This window comes from Coloeus monedula, assembly GCF_965178545.1.
Source record: "Coloeus monedula genome assembly, chromosome: 5".
Lineage (NCBI taxonomy): Eukaryota > Metazoa > Chordata > Aves > Passeriformes > Corvidae > Coloeus > Coloeus monedula.
The window spans coordinates 4,181,993-4,209,792 of record NC_138785.1 but is presented as its reverse complement, the minus strand read 5'-3'; the positions used below and the strand labels follow the sequence as shown (position 1 = coordinate 4,209,792).

General features: G+C 41.5%; 1 protein-coding gene across 1 annotated transcript in view; it reads left to right on the top strand.

Moving 5' to 3' along the window:
• TNIP3 (TNFAIP3 interacting protein 3) overlaps positions 1-24,369 on the top strand; it is a gene marked incomplete at its 5' end in the record, with an annotated part of 55,586 nt that extends 31,217 nt beyond the window's left edge. Inside the window, 11 exon segments of the mRNA XM_082281274.1 lie at positions 4,155-4,241; positions 5,729-5,818; positions 6,372-6,467; positions 6,469-6,525; positions 7,341-7,472; positions 10,035-10,163; positions 12,417-12,533; positions 14,828-14,953; positions 16,403-16,564; positions 19,126-19,186; positions 24,244-24,369. Of these exon segments, the coding sequence (XP_082137400.1) occupies positions 4,155-4,241; positions 5,729-5,818; positions 6,372-6,467; positions 6,469-6,525; positions 7,341-7,472; positions 10,035-10,163; positions 12,417-12,533; positions 14,828-14,953; positions 16,403-16,564; positions 19,126-19,186; positions 24,244-24,275 (1,089 nt within the window). The 3' untranslated portion in view covers positions 24,276-24,369.
• Between the last annotated feature and the right edge of the window lie 3,431 nt (positions 24,370-27,800).

The window sequence follows — 27,800 nt, the reverse complement described above, 5'->3', positions numbered from 1 at the left end:
GTGACAGCTAGCAGGTCATTTTCATTCTGTAACTTTTTTTCTGGAGTGAAGAGTACACATTGCACTCTGGAGAATGGCATTTCCATTTGCCCTTAAATTGCTTTCAAGACTAATCTGTACATGTCTGTAAACAAATTCCCCTTTTTGCCAGGATTTTTTTTCCATAAAAATTTATGATGTTAATGTGGTTTTAAATGCAAATATTTGAGAGCGAGAAAATGTAGGTCTGCAGAATGAGCTCATTCTCAGCACATCCTTCAGACTATGACTCCTTTAATTGCAGCTTGTCCTGATGCTGTATTCATCATTCCAGGAAAGGGAATAGATTCGCACTTTTTAGATTTACAAATTGTCATCCAGTTATTTTCACATGAAACTTGGATTTTCATCATCAGGCCTGAGCTTGCAAATGCTTAGGTACTTGGGAGGCCATGCCCTTATAGTTAGTGGATAAAGGAAATCCTGAAGCAGGAGCCTGTGCTATGTTTGATTTACTCTGAAACAGCTTCTTGCTCTAATTTTTCCCGGTTCCCACGTATTAAGACACAAATTTGTATCTGCACCTATTTTTCTGTCAGAGGGAGCATGTAACTGAGCAGCACAAAAGGCTGAGGCTGACACACTTACCGAAGGGAAAATCCCTTTCTAGCACACCTCTCTGGTGAGGCCCGGGGGCCAGGTTGAGGCAGGAAGAGGCAGATTCTTCTTCTGGTTCAAGAGCCAATTTTATTCTTCAGCTAAAATCTCTCATTTTTTACCACTTCACCACATGCCTCAGAATGGGAAAGGGAGTCACAATGGATGTTGTGGCAAGCACTGCTGGCATAACAACAGCTTCAGCAATAAAGCCAAAACCAAACCTCAACTGAAACATAAGCAAAGTGACTGCTTCCCAAAAGCCACCGAATTTTAACCCAAGTAACCTCAGAGTTAATCTAGCTTCTACAAGTCTGCAACTGAACAATAAATAAAAATAAATTAAAAAAAAATATCCCCAACAAATCTGACAGTAGTTCCATGATCAGCTAGGAAGAGAACAGAAAAAGATTACTTTGTCGTTTTGCACCATTTTGTTATCATCAAGGAAAGCCTCACATTTGCTTGCATCAAGCCTTTTAATGGTTTCACTGCAGTTACTGAGCAGACAATTTTCAGAAGTGAGAAATGGTTTTCATTATCTGAAATTATGAGTGACGTTTTGTAATACCATTGTTCCCAGAATTAAGATCCAGCACTTTGAAGATGAGAACTTCTATCTTCTCATGATGCCTAGGCTTGAGAGGGTATTCAGCACCGGCCAAAGCTCCAAGGCTTTGATTTTTCTCCCACTGCAAGCTTCCCAAAGATGCCTAAAAGGCTTTTATGCTCAGAAAGCTCAGGTCTTCCTAGAATACAAACTAAAATACTTCACATTTTTAAACAGGGCATTTAAAAAAAAAACCCTCAAAGCTGCTACTAGTAGAAATTACAGAATATCATGGAAATAAAATAGAAATCAAGAAAAGGCTTCTAAGCTGTTGTATGCTGCCACTTGGGAGTTAGGGAGTGTGAGGGGCAGCAGATCCTGCCATTTGCTTCCTGGAAAGCTTTTTCTGTACCTGGCAGATTTTTAGGTTTGTGACTGCATTTACAGTCTGGTTGTCAACTGGAATTTTCCAAGCAATTTAAAACTGTGTATTTGGTTCAATAGCTTCAAACCAAGTATAAATGCTTTAAAATATTTTGGGGGTTTTTTGAATTCTGAAGCCTGATAGTTCTCCAAGAGTCCTTCTGTTAAGCATTTCTGTATATCTCAGGTTTCTGAAGTGATGTTGTACAACTAAGTTTTTCTTAATTATATAGCAGTAAATATGAACAAATGTAGTGTCTTTATCTCTGCAGTATCAATGAAAATGAATGTTGTCATCTCCTTATCTTGGTTTTCACTGCTATTGCCTGTTTTCACAGAGACAGGCAATGATTTTGCTTTAACATCTCCCAGTTTTTGCTGGAAGAATCCCACCACCTCTGAAGAGCTTCAGTTTTTGTTCCCTACTCACTGGCATTTCTTCTGTTCATACAGATTCCAGACATACTTCTCTCTCTCCAGTCTGTTCTTACATGGCAACCAGTTATCCATGTGAATGCTAAGCTGGATGAGACAGGCACTGAAAAGTACTTTAGTCTTAGTTCTATTCTGTCAAATTTTATATAAAATCATTCACTTTCAGTTGTCATTAATGCAGTCATGAAGAAATCACCAACAAAGGACTTGGTGTCCTCATGTCTGGATAGCTTTCCAGGAAACTACTCAGCTCTCCAGGAAGCTGTTGTGACCCAGCTTACAGTATCAACCAAGGTCTCAGCCTCATCCTCTCTTCAAAGTAATTCGAGCATTAATGTCTTTCAAGTGGGAGCTGTGATTCATGAGTAGGGCTGTGCGCTGGGTTTGCTCTTCTGACCCCACTGCGGGGACCACTCTGCCCCTCACTCAACCACATCCCAGCGTGCTCTTGTGGGGAAACCAGAAAATGGGGCTGCTTTACCTTTGCAGGCCAGACCATAAAATACAGCTGTTCAACCTGAGCTTTCTCCCACAGCTGAGGTGCTGCTGGAGTGGGGATGAGACTGGTGAGAGTGGGAGCTGGGGAATGGACAGGGTCTGGGCTGGAGAGACAGAGTCCTCGAGAGCAGATGTGCAATGTGGAAGGTTTGTGATTTTATTTTTATGGATCTGATGCTCAGTGCTGGTGCTTTAGACTCTTTGCACAAGTTTATAGTCTTCAATGCTGAAATTGCTCAAAGACTAGTTTTGATATAGGTACAGATTAAATTCTTCTGATTCTTGATGGGTAGGATGATTCCTATGTAGAATCTGAAACATCTTCATTAAAAGAACCTTTGTTTTATAATTTTTCTCTTGATATACCACAGTTCCAGCTGCTCCATGAACCAGGAGAAAAATAAAAAGAATCTCAGGGTAGCAGGATATATTTCATATGCAAATATTATAAAATAGTAGCTTTCTTCCAAATTGGGGTTTGTGTCTTGCGAAAGAGGAGTTGCTTAGTCACACATTGTGAACCAGAGACCTGGAATGTGGCTGCAAAATTCCAGCATTTCACTGGATTGCTTTACTTTGTCTAAATCCTTTTTGGAAATTGAAAGAGGGGTTTCTATTATTTGATGTCAAATTTCACAGGCTAGCTTTCATTCCATTCCTTGAAAGTGGAATAAGCAACCTCTCCTGCCACTGCAAAAGCCATAGACCCAGAGATCTTTCCACAATAAGGAGCAGGATTTTTCTTTCATGCTTCCTTCTGAAATCTAGCATTATTCAGAATTCCAAGACTGAAGAAGAGAACATTTTAGACTTTTCTGTTTCATTTTGACTTTTTATAGGAAGTCTGTGGAAGCCTTTTCTTTGTTAATCTTTCCTGTGAGATTAACCTGGTAAGGTAAACATCTTTCTCCAAATGGGAAACTAAGGCACAAGTTTGGAGCATTGGGTACCTTTGAGTACTCAAGTCTTGGGTAGCTTGAAGCTGGACCCGGGCTTGGGTGAGGCAAGTACCAGAAGTGCAAATAAAACATCTGTCATTCTTCATCTTTGTGCAGCTTTTCTTCAGGGAAACAAATCAATTTTCCAATTATGGTTTTCCCCTAAGTATCTCGGGGTCTTTGTATGGGGGTGCTCTTCCCTGTAGCTGTTAACAGACTTTGCTATTGCTCCTTTAGAAGCATGACTCACTCCTTTTTCTGTTCTGATAGTTCACTCTTAGTGTCAATAATTGTTGTAATTACTTAAGTCCTTTTTTATAACTGGAAGCAGGGATAGAAAAGCCTGTTCTCTTACTGAAAAAGCAAATACCCTTCCTTCCCTTATACATGCAACTTCCTCTCTAGGGTGAACTGGCCAGGCAATTGTGATTTCCATGCACACAAAGCAGAGAGCTGCCTTGCCTGGCACATTAGTCATAGGCATTGTGCTTCATCCTTTCTGGGAAGCCCCACTCAGGAAGGAGGAAAAGGTTAAAATCAGAATTCCACCACTTCTTTCTGGACCGTGGCTGCTTCCACAGGCAGCACTCCTGGATCTTCTGGGTCTGAAAACAATTCTCCTGCTCCTTTAGCCAAGATAAAATCTCTGTTTCATTGCTCTTCTTCTTCCAAAGACCCACAGTGAAGGAAACGCTCCAGGCCGGCTTGGATGCACCTGGGCAGGTGGGAGTGACATGGAAGCTCCAGCAGAACCATTGGACGTAAGTGACTGTGCTGGCTGTTCTCTGAAATGTTTTCTGATTAACAGGAGCTGGTGCAGGTCACTTTCTAGATTGACAATTATGGGCTCATCTTTGTGTTCTAATAGATTTTTCTGAATTATTTAACCTGTGTAAGAGTGGAAGGAAATGGTAGAAATATTTTTGCAGATGGCATTCTTAGAAAGAAGCTCTTTCCTAATGGTTTTTTTTTTACCCTCCAGAAGTTACACAAAGGGTACAAAGTGGTTCATTTGAGTTACCCCACAATTTCTGTGAGCATTTGGGCTAGTTGGTGCCAAGTGTATGTATAGTTGTTAGATTTGTGAATTGTCCTATCACTTTATTAGTATTCTTAAATATGCACTTCCCTAAATGCCTAAGGCCCAGATGCTGGAAGCAATTCAGCATGTGAATAACTCCATAAGCTGCCAGGTATTGCTTCAGGTACTCTAAATTAAACATGTCTGTGAACTACAAGAAGAGGTATTAAGTGTTTTCTGGCTTGAAAGTCAAGGGCTCCGCATTAGAGTTCAGCAGGACCGGCCATGGGGCAAATATGTGGTTGGGATTTTTGCCTTTGAAAAGACACAGCAAAACTGTTCTTTGATCTTCATTGGTATTCAGCATTAAATTCTCTATCTAAAGAAAATTTATTCCAGACCTCAGAAGTGCTCACACTATTATTCTAGTTTTTCATGTATTGGTTGAGAATTTAGGAGGGGAAACAAAAATCCCTGAGTACGTATCTGAACAGAGTATGTTCTATTTTTATGAGAATGTCTCTTTTTTTCCCAGTGCAGTTCTCTCTCTCTCTCTCTTACAGATCACATGTTAGTTATCATGACAATCCATAGAAACTTCTTGGAAATTGTGTTATAAGGCACTGCCATTAAAAAATTGAGGGTCTAGCTCCTGCTGTCCTGCATGGGTGAAACTCCACACTTAAAGAAATGGAGCAGTTACAGACTGATCTTCTAAATTTCTCCAAATGGTCAATTTGTTTTCTGTATTGCTTGTTTTGAGCCCTTTGTGCTAAAGTTTATTACCTTGGGTCTGCAAGCACTTTCCAGGGACAATCCTACTAATTATTCTAGTTCTTGTAAATGAAGGGAATTACTTAGGCCCACTCCACATCATGCTCAACTTTTGTGGCTTGTACTACTTGTTTGTATTACCATCTGCAAGATAATTAAAATCCTATTTTGTGTTCTGTGTCTCAGATGGTACAAATAGATACAATTTTGGCTATTTCAGTGGCTATTTGCATAATACTTCAATTAAAACACAGCCTGAGCAGGGTTAAAGCAGATGTACGCTCCAGAATCAGCTGTCAGCAGGTGTGAAGGTACTCAGATACAAATTTGGTGTAGGAAAATGTTTGTTTCAGTTTCTTTATGTGCACCTGTCAGGGTGGATGGGAGCTTTACATGAGAATCTTGAAGAGAACAGGCCAGAAGCATTAATTTTTGAACATTCCTTTTCTCCAGTCAAGGCACACATTACTGAGAAAAAAGAAGCCTTTATCATCCAATTCTCTAGAGCAACAGATCCTCACACTGGAAAGACAGAGACGAGAGGTAATCTTAAATATACCCTTAACCACATGATGACTGATTGTACCATGCCTATAAATCTGGAAGAGCAGAAGTTTGTTTAGTACAAAAGGCAAATTTTATTAATGATCACTATTGTAAAGGCCAAGGAACAACAAGCAGGGTTTGCACCCAGTAGTATTCCAGTCAGTAGGAGTCTTGCATTCATTTGTTTGAAGTCAAAGACCTTCTAATTAGAAATATGTTCATGGATCTTGTAGCAAACTAGCAGCAAAGTCCTTGGCCATTTGGGATTTGTGCAGTGTTGCAAATGATCCACCTGTAGCTTATTGTGTATTTGCATGTTTCCTGAGTGTTGCTTCCTGACTGTTCATGTGCTTTAACTGAAATACCAAAGCACTGGCAGATGGGCTGCAAGGCTTGCCAAACCTTAAACTTGCTGCTTCTGAAATGAACTGGCCAGATGATGAGGAGGTTGGGAACACTTATTGACAGAGGATTAGAATGCCAGTCTGTTTTTGATTTACTGAGAATGTTGAAATAAGGGTTATTTACTCTGCCTTCCTGGTAATTACAGCTTCTGGAGGTGAACAAGCAATGGGATCATCAATTTAGAAGTATGAAACAGCTTTATGAAAAGCAGGTAACAATGCTGACAGCTTCTATTGGAATATGTGTGCCACCTGCTGACAGTTAAGTCTGTATTCAAATACCAGCCAGCCATAGCCATGGTAAATACCTTCCTTTGTCTTTAGCTCATAAATTAAAAAAGCGTCACCACATAAAAGTGAAGCCAACGTGTGTCAGTCTTCAGTAGGACAAATAAACCAGAGAAGCAGGGTGTCCCTTAAATAGGAGGGACCAGTGTGGACATGACAGCAGAGATCTTCATGCCCTCCACACAGTAGTAAAAATTGCCCATAATTGAGAGCACAGTTAACTGAAAATCAGCTTGCAGTGCCTGGTGTGCCCAGCCCCTGATCCACATCATCACATATCTGGTGGTTCTTGTCCCATCTCTTGTGAAGCCTGGGAGCTCCCTGGTGGATTCTCCGTGAAAGTTGCCCTCTCTAAGCAGAGACTTTTCAAAATTAATTGTAAATAAGTATTTTTATTTCCTTTTTTTTCCTCCCCAGATCCAATTGCAGTAGCTTTTGTTCCTTGCTTATGGCTGTGTGGCATCATTGCTGCAGACATGATTGTCAGCTGCCTAGTGAAGCTGAGTGCTTACAATTTTGCTGGTATTCCAAAACCCAAGTTGCTTCATTGAGCGACATATCTCATCTACTGTTTCCTGCTGTAAAAAGGAAGTTTTTAGAATGACTTAATGTGCTTATCAGGAAAATTTTTTTCTCTAATATTTTCCAGAAAGCTTTACTGAGATCTGGATCATTCATTTTCTTTTTCCCCCAAAGAGAAGAGGAATCCAAATGGCTCTTCCTCATTTAATTTGGAACTGTATTATGCCTCTGGCTTGACACCCTGGAGGTGCTGTGCCTTTCAGAATCCCCAATCAGCCCAGCATGGTCTGTCACTTGCTTTTCAGCTGACAGAGATGAAGGCAAAGCTGGACATGTCGGAGAGGAGAGTGAGCGAGCTGGAGCAGGAGAGACACCGGCAGCATCCAGAGGAGGAGAGGTGGCGAGCGCTGGGCAGAGAAAGGCTGTTGCAGGAAAAGGTAGGAGGGTGCCCTGTGTCACTGCTTTTGTGCTCTGTGGTGAACACTCTCTCACCTTTCATCTTTCTCCCCTTGGGTGAGGCAGAACGTGGGTTGTGCACAGCCCAGAGGTGAGACTGTGCCTCCTCAATATTGTACCCAAGGCAGTGGCTGCTGATCTGCCTCATCACAGAACCGTGTATAGAGAGAGAGTCATTTCAATAGGGACTGGCAGACAGCATGGCATTAGTGTATGTGGGGGAGTAAAGAGCAGGTTGCTATCTACACTGCAGAGATTTCCCTCCTCACAGTTCAGTTCAGGGTGAATTTCTTTGCAAACAAAAATGCTGCAGTTATTTCCAGTGGAAGAGGAGCACCATTGCAGGTTGTTACACAAAGTGCTTGGCAAGAAATACTCAAAGGAATGAATGCAACTCCAGTCCCCCAGGTTGTGGTATTGACAATACAGGGTCTCATACATGTGGTAGGTATCTCAACTCCCTGTAGAGATTAGCAACACAGTCAGTGCAGTTGTCAGGGCTGGAAGTATCTGGGCTGATCAGCTGCTCCAGGGTGCTGTTCACCTCACCCTCGGAGTGGTTGGGGTCCTCTCTCAGGACTCCTTGGGCACTGGCTCTTGTGGTGGGCTTTTGCATCTAAATTTAGATCCCTGAGCTGAATTCCCACCTCAGTAAAACCACCAGCCTGAATGATGGGCACCTACACAAAACTTTGTGCTCCCTTTTGCAAGCCCCACAGAGTGGTGCTTCCTGTTCTCATTCTGCTTCATGGTATCACGTTCTTCATGACCTCTTGTGAGAGTTTCTGGATGGTGATGGCATGTGACGGCTGAAGCTGGGCTTCTCTGTTCACGTGGTAACCTGAAACAAGTGGTAGTTGTATCACTTTGAGGCTCAGATAAGATGTGAGTTAGCTGGTGCAGGAAAAGAAATGCAATCCCCTTAGCTTGTATCTGTATAAGCAGAAGATTCATCTTACTTATCAATTAGTCTTAGCTAAGCACATACTTGATTTCCAGCTCATAGCACAATTTACATGTTTTAAGGCAAACTTTGTCATTATGTACTTGCTGAATCACTGCCTGTATTTGCTCTGAGTGTTGATTCAATGTGAGACAGTTCATATACCTATTCATGTTACTACCTGCCTTTTAATATATGATACCTGGGAAAAATAGCTACCATTTTGTAAAAATAAGGATGAGTAGTACACTCTCCCAGGTTTTTTACTGCATACATGAATAATAAACTAAATAACAATATAGTCCAAAAACTTTTTATGGGGACAGGTTAACCAGCATGGAACTTTGGTCTTAAATCTGCAATTTTTTTGAAGTTGCACACTCAGCCAGTAAATGCTCGTCAGCTTGAGCTAGCTCCTGGATGAGTTCCTATACATATTGGAGAGATACCCTGCTAATCTTGCCTAGTTTTTGGAGAAAATGAAATGTTCCAGCTAACTTTGAACACAGCAAAGTTCCTCATGTGTAAGCAACAGTTACTCAGGGGTGTTTTTCATGGTGATGAGCTTCTGATGAGCCCAAACTGTGACTGGCTGCACAGAGATGTGCCTGTTACACAGAGGAAACCCCCATTCATATGGTGTGCTGTGCCTGTGATTGTTGGGTCTCACGTTTTTATTCACATAAAGCAGCTGCAGAAGAATTTTTTTTTTTTTTTTTTTTTTTAACTAGGCCTTCTGCTTCATTTGCCTGAACAGCTTTGCCCTGAGACCAGTCTGGCAAAACTGGGATAGTAAGGAATGCCTTATGCCTTACCCTGTGAGGGAAGTTTACAAAATGCCATTTGCTTCAGGATCTGATTTGGATCTCAGCTCCCTTCACTGTAAATTGAAAATAGCCATACTGAAAGAGAATAAGAGAGTCAAATTCACAGTTAGGCAAATCTGCCCTAATAATTCTTATAATGCCATCTTGGAAAGAAGGCTCATCTGTAAATCCTTTTGTAAGTAGGGACAGTGTGGGCATATGCACTAGGAATCGTCCAGGTGAAGTCAACAACAACTGTGATGGGGTCAAAAAAGTGGATTTTTAAGCCTTGTTTGATTCCTTGGTAATTCTGGAGCAAGCTGAGACCTTATCTTATGTAGTGGATAAAGCCCTAAGACTATTTGACCCTGAGATCTGGCTTTGTCTTTAATGTTGTGTGGCACTGGGAATGGCTGGGACTCCATCAGCATTTAGTCCTGGCCTTATTCTCTGAGTACACAGGAGAAATGCAGGTCTGGGGTAACTGTCATGGTGATTTTGATCTGCTTGGCCTGCCAGCATTCTCATGCCTTCGTGCAACTGCAGAGAGCAAGGGTTTAGTCTGGTATGTTGTCTCTGTCTTGTCATATGGTGAGTGGTCAAAACAATTTCTACAGACTTTATCATATCTGGGTGTACTAATGATCTGCCTTCCTGTTGCCTCCCTTCCCAGCTGTGTTTGGGGCAACAAAAATGCAGCACATCTGTCAGACAGAAGATTATTCTGAAAATTGTTCTTGGAAAATGTTTCCATCTGCATTTCAGCAGCATCTCTCTGTTTTTTTGCATCCCAGAAAGATACAGAGGTCCTTAGTGAAGCTCTCCATGAAATGAAGGAAGAGAACAGGCTCCTGAAGCAGAAGAATGCCTCAATGATCAGAAAGAAAGAACACTATGAGAGTGAAATAAGTCGTCTCAACAAGGTAGAACAGGAGTGAGCTGCTGATTCCTTTAATTCTAAGATCTCTGTTGTCAGTGACCTACCAGATAGCATCTTTTCAGTCCTGGGTGAAGAACCTGGTGGCAAACTCATGATGACCATTTAGGAGCTGGGGAAGCAAGCAAGAACTCACTTCAGCTCATACCTGTGCATGCTGCTCTTCACAGGTAGTAGGGTTGCATTGTAAAGAGAAAAATCTAGAGAGTATTTGGCTGCTCCTATGAAATCTCTCTGTGTCATGTCATGCCTAAGCCCTTTCTACATCCTCCCTCCTCAGAGCAAAAGGGAAATGGCACAAAGATGCTTCTGTATGCACCTGGTGAAACACTGTGGTTGAAAAGAAAGGTCACACAGTTTAAAAACTGTTGTCGTACATATATTCTGTATTTGAGAACAATGGCTTCTCTTCACAAGACATGGTCCTGTCCTGCTGTTTATATCCATGCACACATATATTCATACCTATAATATTATGTGTATATGTGTCCCACTGAGGAAATTGCCATTAAATAGCTAAATGGGATTTTTTTTTAACTGAGGGAAAGTAATAAATGTAATTATGTTTAATCAAAAGATCACATAAAGCAGTGGGTGTTTTCTAACAATTTTGTATTTCTTGGTGAACCACAAACACTTCCTGAGGAAATGCACTGCAGTAACCATTGCTGTGTAATAAGTGCTTTAATAAGCTAAAGGGCCATGATGTGCAAAAGTTGAGCCAAAAAACATAATGTTGCTATAAGAAAAAATCTGACAGAACCCATGATCTCTAGCTCTTTTTGAAATGCATTGACAGGACTTGCTCAAAGCTCCAGTCTAACTTTAATTCAAGGCCTTGTTTGTTAAACAACTTACTTAAATATTTTATTTTGCTGTTTTATGATGTGGCTGTAATAAGACAGATGGATATATAGACCATTCTTTTAAATGAAGCATCAATTTCATACAATACACTTTCCCAACAGTAATTTACTGATTTTATGTATATTTTCATCCTTCAAATCTCATGTCATGAATGCACACAAGACTGAAAGGGACCCTCTGTGCCCTTTTAACTTCAGTTCCTTTCTATTGCAGGTTCAGCCACTTGAAGTTGTTTGATTTCAGAGAATTTGTAATAAATTTGTCTTCTTTTTGGGTGAAAGGATAAAGCAGGGTCTCACAGTATTGTTTCCAAATGCAGTTCAAAAAAAATCTTCACCTTACTGTTAACCATTTAAGATTGAATTTTCTGGAATTTTCTTTTCTTTTTTTCTTCCCCCCCCCCCCCCCCCCCCACCCCCTAATTCTGAGTTGTAGAACCTCCTCAAAAAGGTGTTAAAGGGAGTCTCAGAGGGGCAGAAGAAGGATTAATCAGTAATCAGAGTATCTGTATTTTCACCCTCCCAGTTTAAGTTCAACCTTCTTTATATACTGGCATGGAACACAAGCTTTGCCACTATTATACCAGTTTCACTTCTGCACAATTCTCAGGGACAGGAGCTCATCAGATAAAAAAGCCTTCCTTTTCTCTTCTGTGCCTTCCATGGAAAGTGCTTGATTTTTGTTGGGCCTTGGATAATGAATGCTAATCCTTGGATTACCTTGGATACTGGTTCTCCTGCTTGGCTGCTTCTTCCCCCTTTCCTCTTCCTGCTCCAAATTATCTTCCCTCCTTCCCTCGTGGAGTGGGCAGCAGGGGAGAGCTGAGGACCATCAACACAAACTGAACTTCTGAAAGGGATGAAGTTAGGGATTTGTATCTTATGTGAGAGAATTTGAAAGGTACTGAACGGCATTTGTGCTAGAGTAAAGAAAGTAATATATAATTATAATGTATGGTTATAGACAGATGTAAGAGTGATTTAAAGATTATGCCAGTCCAAAGGAGAGCTGTGTAGTACTGTTGCAAATAACAACATCTGCAAAGAACTGTCAGAATTTCAGTGTAAAACAGAGTTAAGAGTGGTACCAATGTTGTGTGTATTCGTAACTCCCTCTAGTGACAAGCTATCGAGAGTACACAACTTCCTCTCAAACGGGAGGCTTTACTTTGTTCCACGTGAAGGAATCTCTACTTTTAGTGCAGAAAATGTTTCAGTCAAACTTTACTGTAGTAAAGTGAGTTTATATCCAGTGTATATAAGTGAAGCAACTACAAGTGAAGTGGAAACCTCTTTCTAATAATTTAAAAGGATATTTTTTCTTTTTCATGTAGTGGATCTCTGCTCAGTAATTTTGCTGTTTGATGTTGTAGGCCCTTCTGGACGCGTTGAAAAAGCAGCACCCACCTGTGGTTGGGACTCCTCCAGGGAAGGGTGACAGGAGCAGCATTGAGGAGATGAGAACCCAACTTGGAGTTCTTAAACAGCAGGTAAGAACATCTTAAGTAAGTCTGGATGGATTTCACACAGTATAATTTCTCCTTCTCTCCCAGGAATTGTGCCTGTTAGACTTGCTGTGTAGAACTTTTGAAAGGAAGAGCCAGTTTAGCCCTTTGGAATGATGTTTCCCCAGATGCTGTCATCACAGCAGTGTCCACAAAGTGAATCTGAGTCCTGGCAAAGGACTGGAGCAAGGACTTGCGGAGGGCTCAAAGCAGCAGAATGGCTCTCCTGACGCTTGGAGGTGTCCTGCCAGCTCTCTGCTAGGGGCTGAATTTCATCCAGAGGGAATGCTGAATTTCATGAGTTAGTGATTGTGTCTTCTGCTCCTTTTACCTTAGAAGTTGCCCATGTAGTGAATTAGCCAAGAATCCTAGTCTTGGAACACTACAGTGTTGGCATTGCAGTTTTGTTAAGTTGCATCGATAACCTGCATCCCAAGCACTGTAGATTTGTATTTATTTATTTTTTAATCTTTGTTCTGAGCAACTCAAGTGTTTTCTGCACTGCCTTTCTTTCCATACGAAAGAATCTGTTTAAGAACATAATAGTTTTCAGATAATTTTACACTTCAGGTCTGTTGTCCTGGATAGTGTCAGGGTTAACGTTATTGACACACAAATGGATGTGATCAGAATGGGAATTTTATTCAATGGGAATAAAATACTTGTTTCTGTCACGTTTGACAGCAGAGCCAGATTTTGCTCTCTAATGTAATGCTTGCCACATGCTGGAGAACAAAATCCTGCACTTGATTGTACAGTAATGAGTTATTTCATTCTACACAATAAAATAGAGTAAACCATTTTTTTTTCCGAAATTCTCATGGGGTATCCGTTTTATGAATGTGTTTTTCTAGTTGTATAAATCAGTACAGTGAGTCCAGACTTCCTTCTACACGAATGGAGCAGAAGGCTCTAACTGGATGGAGGGAGGACCTTTGGAACAAAGAGAGATGTGACAGAGTCCCACAGGAGCTTAGCTGTCATCAGCCCATCCCTGGTCACGGCAGGAGATGAAGGCATTCATTGCTTGGGAGGTGTCCTCCTCTTTCTCAGGGCAACAGAATATATAGCAAAACTGTGCCAAAGTGGTTCCCTTGCAGCTCCAGCAGATTGTACACCTGGGGAGTGGGAGGTGGGACAGCAGAAAGGGAATTGGGAGAGAAGAAATGAGGAAATACTGAGGAAAGAAGTGTGTAGATGGACATGGGATACAGGGATTTCTGCAAGTGACAGCTTTTTCTCTGCTTTGGAGGGTCAGGAAAAGAATTTTCCTGTGTTGACCTTTTCCTTCCCCTGAGGTATTAACATTTTTCTAGTCCTTCTGAGAAATCATAGCACTGCTTCCAGCACAAAGAAAACTGGATCTGCCCAATGGGCCGGACATGAGCCACACCAAGCAAGTTTTTTGGGAAGAGACTGTCAGCAGGCTTTAGTGAGCAACCAAGAGGACATGAAAGGGCTTCTGAAAGTTCTTGTGGTGCTTCCCACCCAAACATGCCTTTGCTATTATTTGTTGGTAGAAGTGCCAGCAACCTCCAGCTTCTCACCAGGTGGACATCTGACCATTAGCTGAAGAATTAAGTCAGTCATCTTAACACTAATTAATTTTTGGATTTGTGTTTTGTTTCCGAATCCGTGCACTCGCTGCCTGTGCCTGGGGTGGTCAGATATTTTTTAATGGGATGAAGCTCTATGATTCGTGACCACATAAAAAGAGCTAAGCCACTGCATCCTTCAGCATTTGCAAGGCAGCTTATTTTCTAGGAACGGGGTCAAACATCTGTATTTCCATTGGGAATTGTGTACATTACATTCCATTTGGAATTGTGTACATTACATTCCCCTCTGTCTCTACACTGGGGTGAGGAGGTTCTTCACTAACTCCTTGCACTTGAGATACAGGAGGGAGTTAGAAGTGCCCATTGTTAAAGAGAAAACGGGAAAAATGTTAGTGAAATGTTTGTCCTGCCACTGTTAATCCCTTAAAAAGATTGCTTATAATATTTAAAACTGCTATTTGCCAGTCAGCCTTTTAAATGACAAGGTTGTACAAAAGCTGGCACTGGGGACTGTTTCAATTGATGTGTGCCATTGGAGAATGTCCATTGCTTGTCACTTTTTATTGGTCACAAAAAAAGACCAGGGAAACTTTTGTTTGGAGGATTGTACAGAGGAGGGATCCCTTTGGAATGCACCCTCCTGCTTGGGCAGTGTTTAGAAAGCAACCAAACCACAAAGTGGCTCTGCTGAAGTTCACACACTGTTCATAATGATTGCAGGTCCAAATATATGAGGAGGACTTCAGAAAGGAGAGATCTGACCGGGAGAGGCTTAATGAGGAGAAAGAAGCATTGCAGAAAACTAATGAGAGATTACAATCTCAACTGAGTAGACTCAGCTCTCAGGTATGAATCCAAAGAAAGCTCCCATTGCCAGCACATGTGTATTTTATTTTTTTCTCACTTTCCACACAACTCAAGGCTTTCTGGCTTCCCTTAATTGACATTGGATTTTATATGAGGTCACCACCTGGGATGAAATCATTCTGAAGTAATGCAGTAAGAAGATGAGAAATTATTAGAGAAGACTTCCAAAAGAAGTAGATGAAGGGAGTATTTATTGCGGAAACTTTTCAAACATATCTGAAAATGGAGGAGGGGGAGGGGGACACAACCAAAAACAAATCCAGAAGACTTTGATTGTTTCACTGGCACTTGATATAAGAGTTGTAAGATCAAACCAACTTTTGAAATAAAGAGCTTCTGTAGTTCATCCTGACCTCTGCAATTGAATTACAGAGTGATGTTAATATCACTGAGGAAAAAAAATGGTCTCCATACAAATTAGCTGAGCAGCCTCTGCAATAATTTTTTCTTGCAACATCCTTTTTATCTCTTCAAAGTAGTGTCAGTAGGAAGCCATAGCTAAATCATAGCATGCAAAACTCTGAGCTTTCTCAATCCCCATTTAAAAATGATGAAATCTCGAGGTTTCCTGTCTTGACAAAATTGTGCAATGCTTTAAAAGAACATCTGATTACCAAAATGTTCTGTGGTGATTTATTGTCCTCCCCAACATTGTTGTGACACAGAAACTTCAGTATTGTCTTATTCTCAACCGAGCCATGCATCAGTGCTGGTGGGGTCTTGCTAAAGTGTCAGAGGCCGGGTGCTGCCCAGTGCCCCCCACTCCCACCAGTCTCAGCGATGTTGTGCTTGACTGTCCCTGCAGTGCATCCACAGTTCACACTGGAGATCTTCCTGTTTGTCTCTTCCTGCCTCGGGACTTGATTAAACAGAGCTTGTGGAGGATTTTAAAGATGAGAGCAAGCATATAAAATATTTATTATTCTGTTTTCTTAAGTCAAATTATTTAGCTGTGACTCATGGAATCACAGAATATTAATCATCTTTTACCCCTCCTTGCTCTGTCCTTAGGCAAATTCCTGTTGTCTCTACTGGAATGCAGAGGGCCTATGAAAAGGCAGACCCAAATCTGAGGCCATCAGCTTTGGTCCTATACCAAAATTTTTAACTTACCTTGTCATGCAAGTGACTGTCCTTGTAGTTCTGCTTCAAACTCTTGAAAGCTACTGTGTGTAATGAAAATATAGAATTGTTTTTAATATATAAGACACACAGAAATGTGCTTGTCATATCTTAAAACCAATATTTTCCTCACAGAAAATGCATCAAGAGTCTGGTGTGGCACAAGTTAGCTCTCTTAAATAATTTTTTTAATGATAAATAATCTGAGGGGACTAAACAAGCAGCACTGTAACCCGTGTACCTGAATGTTCTGTTGGTTGTGTTCTGCTACTAATGCATTTCTTCTTGTTCTTATTTTCTTGATAGACGAAAGAGCTCCCAGTACAGCCTGAGAGGCCCAGTTACCCAGCTCCACTCTTCCTCTCTCCGTGTGTCAGTTATGGGGGTTGTGGGATGGTGCTTCACTATCCAGATCCTCGGGTGCATCCGGTGCCTCGCAGGGCACAGGAGCAGCAGCAGCAGCGCTCGGTAAGGTTCTCACTGTTTTCTGTGTCACAAGGACACTGATTTTCTCACAGCGTGGTGGCCACAGGTGCCATCACAGTACCATCCTCAGCAGCAACTGAATCTGTGCTTTCCTAGTTTGTTGTCAGGTCCAGATCAAGATCAAATTTACTTTGGCAAATACTCTTTATCTATAACACCACTAAGAAGAAAAACATGATTCTTATACATTGGTTTGTTAATTAAAAACATAACGTTGTTTGGTTGGAGTCTTGCTGATTTCTTAGGTTAATTTACTTCCATGACACACATTCAGAGCCCTTTCTAGCTGTATAATTACCCCACTTCAGAAGTAGGGATCTGCTCTGAGCCTTCAACATGAGATAATAAAAACCAAATCAAGAGAAGTGGAAGTTCTATCTGAGTGTGGCTAACACAATGGGAAATTTGCCTTTTTTCCTGGAACACAACAGAGTCCTGTCTTCCTCAGCATGAAGAAGAATAGCTTTGCACTGGAGCAGGTTCTGTGAGTGGTAGTTATTAATTCCAAGGAAAATACTGCTTCAAAGAATATTTTTGAAGTGCTTTGGGTTATCTAAGTGGGCTGGCTTGTTCCAATCTAGTGAGAATGCATTTAAACATGGTGAATGTCATTTTAAATACACAATATCTGTTTCTGGCTATAAAGCTGTCACATATGGAAAGATGCTCATTATTTGAGAAATTATAGCTGAATTTTTGCAAAATGCATGTAAGGCTTTCAGGCTGTAGAAATCCAATGGAAAAGCTGTGGTTAGTCAAGTAATTTTGTGCTTCAGGAGTGTGCTTATCTGCCTATTTATCAAAGTTGGAAGTATTGCAGAATGTTTTTCCCTGCAATTTGGACACTGGCCCAGATTATTTTGGCTCTTCTCCCTGAACTTTCATCATCTGGGTTTCTAATTCTATGAGGGATCACTGGGTTTACAACTTTGCCATTCCTGCCAGAGCGCCGGGGTCAGTGTGACTGGTTGCTTTGTAACTCCCAGTTTCATTCTGACCCTTTTTTTTCAATTCTTTGCCTGTGTGAGTTGCTGCTCTGAGCTTTGGGTACCTCCCTGAGCAATTTGTTAGCAATGAGGAAAGGTGTTAGAATTTAATGGGTGTCCTGATACGTAATCCTGCGTGTTTAGGCTGTGCTTTTGCTTTTTCCTTCTTTTTTTCTGTCTTGAACTTTTTCTTTCCTTTTTACACTCCAGTAGAAACATTTTGGTTAGTCTGATATGAAATACACATCTTATTCCTGAAATTCATTCAAGTTTGTGGGGTGTAGGTACATAAAAAGAGAAGAATTGATCCGAGAACATAAAATTCACCAGAAGCTCAAAAAAGCAATGCAAATGAGTGTGATTTGAGCCACTGGTGAAAAACTACCTGTGCTTAAAGCTTTGTATCAAAGCCTATTTTGTTTGCCCACAAGCACAGGATTAGTTAATTATTCCTTTGACTGGTACAATTTAAGTTAAAATACAACAGCTCCTTTTTTTTCCCTGACAGTGTATGAGAGTGATTACTGCTGTATAAGCACGAATGACAGCAAAATGTAAAAGTTAAATCTGTTTTCTGTATCTACAGCTTCATCCTGCCATCTTAATTTAGGCAAAATTTCTGTAGGAGTCTATGAAATTTGTTCCCTGCAGATTGAAGTCTGCAAGACTCCCCTTGGGACTACTCAATGATTTTGTCAAGAGTAATTTCTGTGAAACAAGAATCACTTTTCCAGTGTAACTAATTTGAAGGAGCAATTGCCTAGAATTTGACAAGCTTGCATGGACTACTTATTCCAGACAGACAGCCTAACACAGCTTCAGCTGAAATGGCTGGCCCCAAAGTTGTTTTCTCTAGTGGTAATTTGCTACTCGTTTACCACAGTGGGTGGTATAAACTATAATGCACTATTTCTTCCAGGATTTCCCTGGACAAAACTATGCCTGCATGGGCATAACCTTCCCAATACTTCCTCTTACAAGAAAGATGGGAATTTTCCCTATCCCACGGTATTTTCAGGAAGTTATTTGATAACAGCTAATGTTATAGAGACACGAGTGCTAACCTGTGAGGAAGGGGAGGAGGAGAGAGAACTTTATTCCATGGTTAATTCCTGTCACACTGGAGCATTTTACAGCTGTTACAGATGTATTCAAACTGGAGCAGCTTCACCTGTCAGGTGGGCCAGGTTTCACTGGGGTTCTTTGGCAGAGGGAGATGCTTGCTGGTATCTTCTGCTGCACTTTATTCCTTAGTCCTTTTAAAATCTGGTTTGGTTTTCTTAATGTTTTCTTGTGATTTGTGGGATCTAGAAAGGTTTACACCAATTTTTCTAATGGGTGCAGCATCTAGACCCTATGCCATAGGAAAGCAAGCAAGCTGGAAGACTGGGATTGGTGGAAACATACCCGTAAATATAAGATTTTTTTGTAAACTGCTTTTGTATGGCTAATGAGAAGCTTCCCAGCACAATTATGTTTTTATCATGTCACTATTCTTTTGTTTGAAGTGCCTGTGAAGTCCATATTGCTGCAATAATGTTTTATTGTTCTGTGCAGGCAGACTATCAGTGGTATGTTCCTGACCAGCTTCCGCCAGATGTGCAGCACAAGGCAAATGGTAAGACAACAGCTGTACAGAGCATGTATTAAATGTACTTTGTTTTCAAATGGAGGTCTTTGAGAGATGTAGAGTAAATTTTCCTGTCTATCTGTTGAGTGCTTATGTGACAGCTTTGCCTTGGAGAGTCAAGGTTGGTGTGTGTGCAGCACAGGTGAGGTTTCTGGTGTAATTCCATCTACGTTACTGCTTTGTTGCAATTCATAAAATGTCTCTATTACACATTTTAGTATCACACATTTGCCTCATTAAACACCTAGTAATAGTCCTAAAGAAAAGGTATCCTCAAAATTCTCCTTAGAGCTTCTGTTGCTCTGGCAAAGACCAAATTTAATGATGTGCCAAAACTGTGGGCCAGCATGGGGCAAGTTTAGGAGTCCTTGGTAACAAAGTGCAGGCTTTGGGATGTTGTTTCACCTTAAAGGCAAAATGCCCATTGCTGTTCCTGGTCTGTTCTGGTAGTTCAGGGTGCCAGGTCTGAAAATAGAGCCATGCAAATGAACAGAGTATTCTCTGTTGTATGTTGGCAAATACTTGCCAAAGGGTCGGTACAAACTATTCTTTGGAAACTGGGAGGAGTATTTAATATTTGTATCTGGATTTGAAATCATTCCTGGGTGTTCTGAAATACTTATTTCAGACCACTCAAAAGATGGACACCACAAGGAATCTCTTCTGGGTGGGAATCTGCCATCCCATGGTGCCAGTGGGTACCATGTGGGGTGGCAGGGACTGATGAGTCCATAAGCTGTTTTGTAACATCTGGAAGAAGAAGATGGCTCCAGAGGAACTATTCCATTATTTGCTGTCATCCAGGTTTGCCCAGAAGAGAGGGTAGGGTGGGAATGTAGCTCACCAAAATGGCTGATGAGCATCCCATAATTACATGGCAGCTCTTTGGAGGGTTCTGATGTGGTCACAGGGAAAGTAGTGCTGTGACTGCACAACAGAACAGATTAATTTTGCCATTCCTCCCACTTAAACTCCAAGAGATTTACTGCACCAGAGGATACAAGGAGGATGTTTATAACAGGGGATGAAACCAGTCCAGCCACCAACTGTAGCTGTGGTCCAGGGCAGTGCACTTGGGGGATCTGAAGAAAGAAAATTCTTCTTCTGCCCTGCTTGTCTAAGTGACTTGACTTCTGGCTCCCTGAAAAATACTTCCTGAAAATCTGTGCTTTGTGTTTCTATTACTGTTCATTGCCCAGAATATCCAAACACCCCCTTCTCAATGGGACAGGGATTAGGACACTTGGAGACTTTTCCCTACCCTTTTTGCTTCAGTCCCTATAAAGAGGATTTATTAACAGTCCCATCGCAGTGCTGTGTAGGATGTCTGCTTTAACACCTCCTGGGCTCTTACTCTTTTTATCCTGGCTGCTAAAACAAAGATGATTTTCATCATTTATCCATTGATCACACAGAGGTCAAGCTTCTACTCTCAGTTAAAAGTTACTTGCCTGGCAATATGTATTATATATGGTTGTCTATATTAAAGCTGCCTGTAAGTATTTTAAGAACGGTTTCCAAGATAGAAGCTCCAAGAATATGTGATGAGCAAGTTCTTGGTGTTCCCATTTCTTTGTTCCATTTTGTACAAGTGCTAATTACAGTGGTGGGTCTAAATGAGCCAGTGTGTGCAGCAGCATTCCTGATTCTCAGTTCTCATCCTTCATTTTCTCAGTAGATGATAAATGGACCAATAAATCTCATCTCTGCTGAGCTAGGTCTTCATTATAGAAAACAAATCAGCAGTGCAGCAACTTTTGGGCATGAAAGTTTCCTTTAGGAATGCTGTTTCAGTAGATTGATGTTTCTAGGGAAAACCCTTACGTTTCCCTTAACAAATTTTCTTTTGACGCTGGGCATTTTTTCTTAAGTAATAATTATGAAACACAGGTCACAGGCTGTAACTTTAGAGCTGAACAAAAGTGAAATGGATTGGGAAGCTGATATTTCTTTATAATATTCCATTCAAAAAAGCCTGTTTTACAGATCTCTGAAATGTGTGAGAGTCTCTACATCAACTCTGACTAGTTTGCTATAATGTCTTTGGGACTTCAAAGGTATATGTCTCCAAGAGGGAATTACTAATTTTTTTCTGCAGTTTTGTACAGATGCACCCACATTGTGCTTTCCTGCCTCTCTTGTGAGGAAGGAAGGTGTTTGCACCAAAGTACTTTGGCATTTGACTTGGGTTCTGCAGGCCGTTCTGTAACCAGCTGTAATCTCATGTTTTCTGCTGCTCCTGTAACCATACCTATACTTTTTTTCTGACTGGCACCACTTTCCTTAGCTGTTCCCATTTCAGAGGAGGCTGTTTCCAAGGTCTGCTGCCTCTGTGAAACCCAGCTCATCTTTCTATATTGTTTAAGCTTTAAACGCTTTTTGCCTGCATCTATAGATGCAGGATTATCTCTGAAGTATTTTTTAAGTTAAAAAAAACCCAACACTTTGCTACAGAAATTTGATGAACACTTTGATGCTATTTTCTAAAGTTTGTTCTCCAGGCTGTTATTTTCCCCAGAAAAGTGTTTTGGTAGCTGGCAGAGGATCACTTACGCAATGTTGTGTCCAGCACTGAACTCTCGTGGTTGTGTGATGGTTTGGATCTGACACTCTTTGATTTGAAACCTTTCTAATAAGCTGGGAATAAATTCAACAGAATACAGGAAAGATGAGAGGAATAGGGTGGGCAAAATGAGAGGAAAAAAAAAATAACTCAACCCTCAAAAAACTGCTTAAAACCTCAGGTCACTCATACCAGAGTTCAGCTTGTCTTCCAAAAAAGCAAAGGTGTTTCCTTGAAAGCCCAAATAAAGAAGGAAAAGCAAAGTGGAAATGTAGGTGATACAAGACAGAGATTAAGAAAGATTATGAGATATTTTCTTACTGCATGGGCAATGTATTTCCAAGAGACTAACTCTTCTTTCCCAGCTCTGGACTGGTCCCTCCCCAGGTGCTTTGCTGTGCAGGAAGCCGAGTCCTAAATTGTGCTTAAATTCTTCCAGCCTAACCTTGTTGAACCAGCAGTGCTGCCTTAGGAGGGACTTCAGCTCCTAAGTCTCTCTGTGCTCTGTCACACTCTTGATATCAGTTTCTGACCTTTCTGTTCTTGGTTGCATGGTTCTGTTTGGTTTTTGCAGTTGATTTGGGTTTTTTTAATTTTTAAGGAGCAAGGCAGAAAAATTTCCAGCAAATGTACTTAATGTCACTTTATTTGGCAAGCAGCGTTGACTTCCTTCCTCATCCAACTGTGCAAAATTGAAAAGACAGTTGTGAAAAAGAGCTTGATCTTGGAGATTTTCCCTGGACCCAGACTTGTAATGCCAGATTCTCTGGAAAAAAGGTTTATTGCTCAAAAGCGTACTCGGAGCAAGAACCCTTTTGCGTGCTGCAACTGCTGGCATGTCTTGCCTTTTTCACTTCTGGAATGAATCCCACTGCATTTGTTTCCTTGGCAGAAAGATTCCCAGGACATGCATTTAAGGACCCCAGTTGCCCCTTCAGAACATCAGATACAACTAATGGGTTTCTCCAGCCTGAGCTGGATGATTTTATGTTGGATGCAGTGATGCCAGGCACAGGGAGAAGCCCAAATGGAGCCTTTTGCTTCCCTCTCCCAGGGTAGCTCTGGAGGCTTGTGAGAGCAGCTGGTCACCTCCTCATCTTGGCACACTCAGGGAAAGCAGAGCTCAACCTGCAAAGCCCTAAGGGTGCCCAGATGAGCACATGGATGTGCCCACTTACTTCCATTATAATCTCATCTCCTCTTCCTTTCCACACTCTGCTGCTTCCCAGATTTTTGCCCCCAAGGTACCTAATTTGCTGCTAATGTTGTTATAATTACAGCTAATTGGAAGAAGAGGAGGGAGACGTGTGGGATTTGCCACTGAAAATAATGACATCTGTAGGGAGAGGGGAGAAAAAATGAAAAACTGAAAAAAATGGATTTGTGGAGGTCTTCAATAAAAACCAGACAGAGAAAAAAAAAAAGTCAATTATTTGACATCTTAATCTTCCTGGAAAAAAATCCAGACCCTTAACATTTTTGGTATTAGCCTGTCCTCAGTGCATACATTACATGAGAAATTATCAATGCTTCCAAGTAGCCAAGACAGATTTAATTAGCAGCTTGCCATCCCCATTGGGAAGGAAAATGTGATTATTTTAAGCATTTTTACTGATACGACTTGATTTCTGCTACTGCAAAAAGGCCATTAGCACACTTCTGATTTCTAACTCCAGAACATGTGAAGTTAAAGTGCTTTTAGAAGTCAGCTTGAGCCGAAGATCACAGAAGGTGTTGTAGTTCTTCAGAGTACCAGGCAGAAAAATCTCCTGGGAAGAGGAGCAGGATATGTGATTTAAACAGCTGCAGGATTTGATCATTTTATTTCTATGAGCCAACAGATCAGGATTTATCATTCCTAATGTTTCTCTTGCAAGTAAAATGCTGAGTGCACTTGTGCTTGTGTTACTAGAGATGTGTTCCAGCATTTCCAAAACCTTTTGAAGCTTTGGGAAGCATGTGTTGCACCAGCAATAGCATATTTCCTTTCTTCAATTTTATTTTGTTTTCCTAGCTTGAGTGACTTACTATCAAATGCATTTTTGGACCACAGACACCTGTTTAGCCATGGGTACTACTGCCTAATTATTCCTTCTGTCATATTTAGCTGCTCTCTTGGGTGCACCTAATGCCAGAGTACACCTCTGAGCACTGCTGAATGTCAGCTGATCTTTTTAGAAGTCTGGAAAGGGTTTGCAGGGGGGCTTTAAGTCATTAGACCCTACTGTTTGCTCTGTACCAACCATCAGGACTAGAGGAAAATTGAGACAGAGACTCCTAGAGCACTCTGTGATATCCCCACTCCCTTTTGTTACTTCACTCCTACTGCCGCTCAATGGTTTGGTTACAGTCTTGTAATGAAGTACAATGCTGGCTCTGGGGAGTGTGTGTGTGTGAAAGTGTTGCAACACAGAGGAAAATTACTCATAAGTGAGTTGTATTTCTCAATGTCAAAATAATTCCCATTGATTTGCCTTTGCAGATTCCTCCCCGGAGAAGGGAGCCCATTGCTGACAGCCTCCGGCCTGGAGAAGTGTAAAGCAAAGGCTGCAAGGGAGTCTTGCAGCTTCACTATTCTGTTTTCTTCTGGGGTTTTTTTGCCCCTAGCTCCTTATCTCTGCAGTGCATGTGATTTTTGTCTGGTGAAATCCCTGCGAGGACAATAGAAAAGCAGATCATACAGGCTGGTGATCCTCAGGATCCAGTTAAACTCTGCTGGGAAGCGTTACTGCCCTTTGTTCCGAAGATGCTGTTTGTGCTGCCTTATGAGAATCTTTTTAAAAGCCTGATGAGAAAAGATGCAGCTCTTGCTGGGGATTCAGACTGTCACATCTGGTTTGAATTCAAGAGCTTACAAGCCCAACAGTGGTGTGATTTTGTTGTTGTTGTTGTTGTTTGGGAATTATGGGGGTTTTTATTTGATTCCAGGGAATGATTCGATATATCACCTTGAATTCTGTCCTCTCTTTCTTGGTTGGTAAAAGGGAAATCTGCTTCACTGTTTAAACACATTTGTGTAATTGTAATCAGGGTACCACCAATACAAGGCCAGGTAAAAGGTGCCCACTTCCCCTTTTTGAGTCCAGGTCAGATCTCCTTTTGTTTCGGCTCTAGAATTATATGTAAAACAAAATCACAAGGGTGTTTTTTTTCTGTGTGTACTTATTTGTATTGAAAGAATTTTAGTAGAAATATTTAATGGGTTTAACTTCTCAGTGAATATGGCTTTATATTTCCAAATTATTCTTGTGATGAATGTGAACATTGTCATGTAACCTCTAACCCAAGAAATAAAACCTGGCTTTTTAAGTGAAATTGTATTTAGACAATTACATTTTTTCAGAAAATTTTGGTGTATGAGTGTCCAGCAAGCATTTCTTGATAATCTACTTGCAAGGTTGTCTCTTCCCTTCAGGCTTTTAAGAAGGCTGCTGTTGAGAAACAGGGACCCAAACCTGCTGGGACCCCACCTGAAAGAAGAAACAGATTTTCGCAGGACATGAGATGTCCTGCCTGATTTCCTGGTACCTCAGGAGTATTTAATGTGGATTTAAGTTCTCACACAAGCAGTTTTTTGAGCTGTGCAAAGAAGAGTCATCGGCTGCAGGACTGCCGGCATGTGTCGTTTCTGCTTTTAGAACAGATACTTCCATTCCCTTCCATATACAGAGGCCTGTGCATTGAAATAATAACCTTACAGGATTAAACATGTCCAGCATTTGATTTTGGACTCAATGGGGAACAGTCCATGGGAAAGGATATTTCTGCTTTTACATTGTAGAGCGATGCTGCTTCTGCCAACAGGGGTGAAAGAACTGACATTCCTAACTTACAGTATGGACTCAGGAAGAGCAGGAGCAAAGCCCTGAGCGAGGCAGCCTCTGGAGGGAAGTTGCTTTTTGGGAAACTATTGAAAAGTAGAGTTTGACTGCAACCATAGCTCCACAATAGACTCCCGAGTCTCTGCTAGAGAGGGGAGTTTTTATCTCTGCATTAATTTGGAGCCGACTTACAGACACTGCAGCAGCAGATAATGTAACCAGCGCACAATATACCCGCGCTCCTCCCGATCGGTGATTTGGCTAATAAGGGTGAGATCATGGAAAATGCTAATGCACTGCCTTCGGAAAATCCAATTAGAATGTAACCTCATTCAATGGGAGCTCCCAGCAGGTGACCAGCGCTGCGGGCAGAGCACCCCGCGCTCAAAGCTGCCGGGAATCCCCCGAACAGACGAGCTCTGTGTGCTCGGGGTGGGGGCAGCCACCCCGCTCCATTCACTTCCACTGTTTTCCCCAACCATCCGCGAAGGTTTGCGCCGGCCATTTGTGGTGCTTAACTCATTATCTGACAGCATTAGCTGGCCCAAAAGGACGATTGAACGCGAGCTATTCACAGGGAGAAAATGGTGTTTGCAGGGCTATCTTTTTTAGTCACAGGCTTTTAATGTTTGTCAGGCGTGGGCACAAGACTGTAAACTTTGGCTCACACAAATCCTGATCGCGCCAAGTGTGGGGTATTCCTGGTGTTGTATGATAGAGAGTTTGTATCTTTTGAAATGCACATAAAATGCCTGTAAGTTGCTTTTCCGCTGATTTTCTTGGAATGATGTATGTTCCCCAATGCAGGTGCTGTCATCTGTCTGAATTAGCATTGTCAGGCTCAAACACCCCCAAAGGAAACGCTTTCTGCAGTGACCCAGACAACTCTGAGAGGGTGAGTTATTTTAGTTCAAATCAGCCATAGTGTTCTTAACAGGGATTTTTTCCTTCCTAGAGCTGTGCCAAAACTGGATATCAACACTCCCAGTTCTCCCTTAAAAGCTTGGGGTCTTTGGGGAATTTTTATCCCTTTCTGTTTTTTTTTTTTTAATGTGGAGCAAAATGTTTTGGTTTTATACATAGTCTCATTAATTATAGCAAGAACACACCATCAGTGAAAATGTTTTCTTCTCAGATGAAATGAATTGCATAAACAGTAGAACTGGAAAGGCGTGGTGAATGCTGTGGGTGAAAGAATGCTCTGTACCCTTTGGCTCTGGGTCTCCACACCCAAAGACTTGCACTTCATTACCTTCACATCATCCTCCCAGCCTCCTACCAGTCATTGCTCAGTCACAGCAGCAGTTTCTGGGTAATTAGGTTTATGGGGTGCCCAACATTTCTGGTCTTCATCCCCTCTCTCTCTTTCTGTAGTCTAGAATAGAATGAGAAAAAGCAGGTGGTATATGACCAAACCTTTTGGTCAAACAATCTCAGCTTCCCACTATAATGGGCAGGGAGTGTATCCTGGAAATTCTACCTTGCCCATAGCACCCTGTGCTGAGCTGAGAGGATAATTCTAATCAGGTTAAACTTCTCTCTTTATTTTAAAAAAGAACTTAACCCTGAACTCTAAAAATGGTTTCTGTATTTTAACTGTTGTGAGAATGACAGAAGAATTTCTCCGATTTGTGCAGATGCAAGTTTAAAGGTCTGCAGGACACCATGGGGTGGAAAACACTTTTTTGATTAATAAAACACTCTCCCCCCAGGAGCCAGGATGCTGGTTAATGCTGTGTTTTCACTTAGAGCAGCAACAGCCCTGCTTCCACCTGCCCTATAAAAGGGCAGCACCCAGGTGCTTCCTGTCCAAGGGCTGCTCTTGTGAGAGCCAAAGGTCCACGCTGGCCATGGGCTGGTGGTGGTGAAAGCAGGGCTGGGCAGCCAGGGAGGGGACCTCATTGTCTGTTGAGCAGTGTAGGAGTTAGGATCTCATAAAAGTGGGACTGTAGATTTCAACTTTGGTCTAATGGAAGATATCAGACCAAGGGGCGGTCTGAGGCTCTTCCCATAGCCGAGGGAAAAGATTTGGAGAAGGGAAGTCTCGTGGAGAGAAAGCAGGATGTGTGCTGCTAATGTTTGTAGCACATGAGCTGATTGAGAGAGAAGTGACAGTTCTGGTGAATGGTAAAGCTCCTTTGTTGGCCTTTTTGCCATCTGGGTGGTTCCTTTCATTTAGTTGCTTGGTTTAGCTGGGAGAAGAGAGGGAGATGTTTTA